Below are 5942 nucleotides of genomic sequence, written 5' to 3' on the forward strand. Positions count from 1 at the left end.
GAAACACACACCGTGGTTGGCCTATGATGTACCTACGTCTACCAGTAATTATCAGACAGAGGTTCCGACTGTCGTAAAAATACGACCCGACATCGGCCGTCAGTGCAGGTTTGTTTCTTGACCATAGCACTTTCTCCTGTGTTCAGCATCCAGGGTCGTTACCCGCAAATGTGCATTAATATATATACATATATATATATATATATATATATATATATATATATATATATATATATATATATATATATATATATATATATACTGTGCTTCATAACTAATATCATATACATAGTCAATTATTGGGACGTATAAATAAATAATCATATATATCATATAGATTATATATATATATATATATATATATATATATATATATATATATATATATATATATATATATATATATATATATATATATATATTCATAAAAGTTAGAGATAGACTAGCTAGACAAAAAAACATTCCAAGATGGTGGGGCGGCGGACAGAGCGAGGCTCGCCCCAGACTATGTTAGGTCGCCGGTGACCCCCTTCCCCAGACCCTCCCTAGCCCCAAGGTCGGCCAGCGCCCCGCTGTGAGGACGGACTTTGGCGTCTTGCCCTGACCTCACCTCCGACCGACTCCGCGACCTCATAACAAAAAGGTCGGAGTGAAGGTGTCAAGCCGGGCGCAGGGGAGTTAATGGGACCAGGTTCAGCTCTGCCGGGACGCGGCCAGTCCTTACCCCCAGCCACGTGACACCACCTGCCCTCCCAGGGACCTGCCTGGCCAGCCTATCCTGACCCCCTGATGTTAGGCCGACATCAACAAATGCAAATTTCGAGTCTTCGACGGCAATTCCCAGCTGCCGCCGCATTCGGACGGCACCGAAGCGGCCTCACGGACGCCGGTGACACCAGTCGACGCATCCATTCAAACGTGTGTGTGTGTGTGTGTGTGTGAGACTACTGCCTCGCATACGCCCGTCTCTGCCTTAATGACAGGAGGAGACTGTGGTCCAACAGGTGAGTGAACGCACCACCCATCACTCAGCAGGTCTCACAGCTCCGTTACCAAGCACCTCGGCCAGACGGGGCGGGCTGCTCCTCCGCCCCTCCGTCGCTATTTTCTCTGTTCCAAACTTGAGATCAGCCTCCGTGGATCGAATATATAACTATTTGGTACTGTGTGAGGCTGTCCTTGTTTTATTTCACGCGCTCGTCCGCCGCAAACGACTGTGAAACGCCAGATACCGCTGGCGGGCGGCGCCCGCTAAACGTATACAAGGTAAACGAATATAAAATGCTAATAAATATGAACTGATAATAGTAGTGCTTGAACAGTGTCGGAGCCTGAGGGATGACCAGTGATGGTGTGGACAAGGACGTTTGAGCCACACACACACACACACACACCGGTGGCTTGAGGCCAACGGGCTAGGAGGCTTCAGTGACACGCGCTTCAACTTGCAGTGATGCACAGGCAATCACTGCAAGTGACCTAGTGGCACCAGATTAAGCAAGCGATTCCCCAAACCATAAAACCAGTAGTGTCGGCGTAAAGAAACTTTCGTGGCCTATATATTTAAAATCATCACGAGCGGCGGAACGAAAAATCCCGACCGCGTTGCTGCGAAAATGAATGGTTCAACTTGTTAGACACAGGGCAAGGCAGGTAATCATGAGAGATATACGTGGTGGTAATAATGGGATCTAACCATTAAATTAGCATGTTAGATCTATTCTAGCTAACTAGGTGAGGACGAGTTCGCTTCAAGATGAAGAGGAATGGAGCCCTAATGGGAGTCAGTGCTGGCGGCCGGCAGTTACTACGACCTTGAATAAGAGGCACTCAGGGTTGCAGGTCGAGCGGCGGCCGGGAGGAGGAGGAAGAGGTTACCCAGGTCGCCGCCGCCGCTGCCGCCGCCGCCACGCTACTGCAGCTGCTGCCTACCTTCCAGCCGGCTGAGGAGTTGGAGTCGCCCTTATCCTTGAAGTACGGCACGTTCTGCACCATCCAGTCGTAGATCTGGGAGAGCGTGGCGCGTCCCTCCGGCGACGACATGATGGCCTGAGCGATCAGGTCGGCGTAAGACATGTTGCCCCACGGGTTCCGGCGGGACGTGTTCTTCTTGGGCGGGCCGCCTGAGGGGTCGCCCGGGCCGCCCATTGTGCCCTGGGGGCGGGCCTGGTCCACAGGGACAGGGCCCTCGGTGGCCACGGCCACGGGCTCCTCGCCCTCCATGTAGCCCTCGGGGCAGGGCAGGGGCCACGTGTTCGAGCGGGACCTGGCCACGGGCTCAAAGTTAGGGTCAATCTCGATGCGCCGCAGGGGCGGTGGCTGGTGGGAGGTGGGCGTGACGGGCGTGAGCGGCATTCCCACCTGAAGTGGCGGGCCGCCCACGTGCCGACCGCCGCCGCCGCCGCCCGGAGGCGTCTGTCCGCCCATGCCCACGCTGGTAGGCGGGAGTGGCACTGGTGATGTTTCCATATCGTGGCCAGTGTCTGGTTCGTCCTTCACTAACGAATAGAACCCCGAAGCCATGATGCCAAAATGACGCGGTAAACGAAATGACACTGAGAGTGTAGTAGGCGGTGACAACACACAAGTGGCTGATTGGAACTGACACGCCGCGTCACCGGGGCCCGGGGTGGCTGAACATGATCATCACACACAGGAGCGCGCGTCTTTAGGCTACGCGGCCCAACAACTGACTGACGGCGATACCGACACTCCTCCGCTCCCTCGCCGCCTCCCGCCACCAGAGCGCGCCACCAGCCACGACCAAACCCCTCGCCATACACCTCCTCCATACATGCCATACACGCACTTGACCACCAGTCGGACAAAACCCCCACGTCGAGGTGTCTTTATTTCGCAGTGGATCGAGGTGGCCAGGAGCTGGGTGCCTCCCTAATGCGCAGCGCCGCGAGTGACTGCCGACTTGCACAGGTGTTCCCACCCTCCCACCCACCTACCACCAGCTTCCTCGCCTCCATTACCCAACACCGACTGAGCGATTCGTCACCGTAACCATGAGACAGTTCGAACGCCACGACCAAAACCTCGCTACAAAATGTATGAATGATGAGACTGACAGAAAATGAATGAAAATGACGGATAACAGTGACCGCCAAGGCCAAATGGAGGCTGCAGGAGGAGGAGGAGGAGGAGGGGTGGTAAGGAATGGAGGAGGCGACGCTCACCATTCTGGGAAATCTAATTAACTTGGAAGGGAAAAAAAAAAAGCGTAAGAACCCAGTGATCATGGTAAATCTGGCGACCACAGCGCGAGGGGAAGTACACACATCTTACATCCGAATACACAGCGATGCTCGCTAGCACCAGCAACAGACGCAGATTAAACAACGCGTCGGCTCGCCCCCGTCACCACCAATTGTTCCTGACCTAATTCGCAGCACCAGAGGGGCGCTTGTTGTCCCTTCCCATTTTTTTTCCCCCTCTGAGGATGAACCCGTGGCCACGAGGACCAGAGCCATGACCTACCTCGACTAACCCGTGGCAAGTTGGAGATATAGCGACTCGGGAACGAAGTTCCTCCGTTCGGCAATAGGACTGGACGGAGGGAGAGAGAGAGAGAGAGAGAGAGAGAGAGAAGTCCAATTCCTAACACATTTTACGAAAGAAAGAAGAAGCAAATCTTGATGGCAAAGAACGGAAAATCGTAGATGAAGAAAAAATAGCGTAATTGCTCCTTTTTTTTTTTCCTTTCATCACGTTATGCTCCAACGCGCGCGTGTGTGTGTGTGTGAGGTGATTGCATCTACCAGAAGTACAGGATATTACCAAGTCCGACTAAAAAAAAAAATCGTCTTCCTTCTGTCAATTGTTACATTTCACTTATGGTCTGGTCTCGCGAACTACCTTAGCTCGTAACAAGGACCTTCAACATATAAAAAAAATAAGTAATGCTTAGTATACTCACAATTTCTAACGCGTAATATATTCAATTCTGATCCAGATATATTCAAACGAATTATGTCGATGGGACACGAATGCCTCGAGCACAAACCTCGACCAAAAGAATGAATAGAAAACACATGGGTGACCCGTCCCCCAAAACCCAGACCTTCGGCTGGGATCGATGACATTAGTAATCTCACACACAGAGTCTGATCTCAAGGCAACAAGACTGAGCCAAGGCTTGCCGATCATAGAGCAAAGTTCGGCCGGTACGTCCGAATGCCAACCTCGGCTCATTTTCCCCCAACTTTTAGGCTCATGGGTAGGGGGGGGGGATGAACAGCGGGATCACAGGATAATGAATAGGTTATGGGAAAGCCACTTCTCCGAAGCTGAAGGTGGGAGTGTACGGATAGAAGTTGCTGTGTATGTCTCCCTCCGTCATGGTCCTTTGGAACTGTACAGGGGTACAGCTGTTTCAAGCCCTCGAGCACGATGGTACCACCCTTAGGTATGATGGGGTCAGCTTTAAGGGTCAGGTCAAAGGTCACACGCCGTCAAATCTAAGGTTGGTGCCGTCATCCTCTTGGGTCCAACCACAGCCTTTCACGCCTTCCACCACACCTCACCACAGATGTCATAAGGAGTGCGACAGATGATGAAAATGTTGATAGTTTTTCTTCGGGAAATCAAAGTGATATTTGCCTCCGTTTCATCGACTCGTCTACGTTGAGGTTATGACCCTCTCTCACGCCGGCCACGGTCCACACTCACCAGTCGGTGGTATGAAAGGCAAGCCAACACCACAAGGCAATAGGAGGACCATCTGCCTGAGGACCATGTGGCCTGAATCGCAGAAACTTCCTATAAAAACCTTATTTTTTTCTGGCGCTTGTAAATACTGAATTGCTTGTTAACCCCCTGGAGTATGTTGATTTAATCTTGTGGGGCTATGCTGGACAATGGGTTCATTCATCGTACTTAAGGGAAGAAGTCGTCCTTATTTCATAGGCATATGGACCTTTTCTTAATCTCCCTTGTGTACAACTGGTTGGTTGTCCTTCTTTTGTCTACACCAGAGCACAACACATCATACAGTTGTACGTACTTATTGTACACAGATGTGTACAAGTCACATTCATACGAACATACTTTGCGCAGGAATTCTAATTACAACGACTGCCATTCCTTCACGAAATTCTGTATAGATTTCTGAGTTCGGTTGAGCCACGTGATCTTAAACATGGCCAAAAGGTGCTTTGATGTGTATGTGTGTGTGTGTGTGTGTGTGTGTGTGTGTGTGTGTGTGTGTGTGTGTGTGTGTGTGAGTGTTATAGTGAGTGTTATAGTGACCGTCATAACACCGGCAAAACATGCCTCAATCAAAGCCATTTTGGACGAAAGGAAGAAAGTGAGAGAGAAAAAAGAGAGAGTAGAAATTCATTAGGATTTCCCAGGTACCAGCAGAACTGACTCTGAAAGATAGAGAAAGCTTACAGGAAAGAGGGAAAGACGAAAGAGGGATGAGAGGTGCACAGCTGCTTCACTGCTTCAGGCAAATTCCTTCACTGATCCTTCACTATTGTTACTGCATATATGGTCTACAAAATCTATGGAGGATAATATCATGTGAACAAAACTATGCACTTCTTTCCTGCAGTTACTCTTCCTATTATGTGTTGGTTAAGTAGGCCATATACCAGTGTTTCTTGAATCCTAAAACTGCCTCTTATCTAGAGGGCTAATCCTCCTCCTCCTCCTCCTCTTCTGTCTCTTCTCTCCTTCTTTACTATCATCTATCTTAAGACTGAACAGGTGAGGTCTTATCTCTTCAGTAAATTTTGTCTCCACAGCACCAATATAAGATACATCGTCCCCTAATTCGATCCTTAACTTCCAGTCCTTAATATCTACTACTGTTCCATCTGCAGTAGTATACATTATTTTCGGTCTGACACTCACTCAACTCTCCTGAACTCTCTTCCGCACTTGCAAGGCTCTCCCGTCCTCTTGCCTCGTTTGGTGTCTCCAGTTTCTTG

General features: G+C 50.0%; 1 protein-coding gene across 1 annotated transcript; it reads right to left on the reverse strand.

The window, feature by feature from the left end:
* Positions 1–549: 549 nt before the first annotated feature.
* Positions 550–2643, reverse strand: LOC139757119 (forkhead box protein O4-like). Its single transcript, XM_071677216.1, has one exon. It carries the CDS (start codon positions 2521–2523, stop codon positions 1831–1833), a length of 693 nt encoding a protein of 230 aa, XP_071533317.1. The 5' UTR covers positions 2524–2643; the 3' UTR covers positions 550–1830.
* Positions 2644–5942: the final 3299 nt, after the last annotated feature.

Source organism: Panulirus ornatus, chromosome 24 (assembly GCF_036320965.1).
Source record: "Panulirus ornatus isolate Po-2019 chromosome 24, ASM3632096v1, whole genome shotgun sequence".
NCBI classification, from domain to species: Eukaryota; Metazoa; Arthropoda; class Malacostraca; order Decapoda; family Palinuridae; genus Panulirus; species Panulirus ornatus.

What these genes read in the sequence shown, in the direction of transcription:
- LOC139757119 (XM_071677216.1), bottom strand. Translation starts at nt 2,523, where the DNA reads ATGGCTTCGGGGTTCTATTCGTTAGTGAAGGACGAACCAGACACTGGC.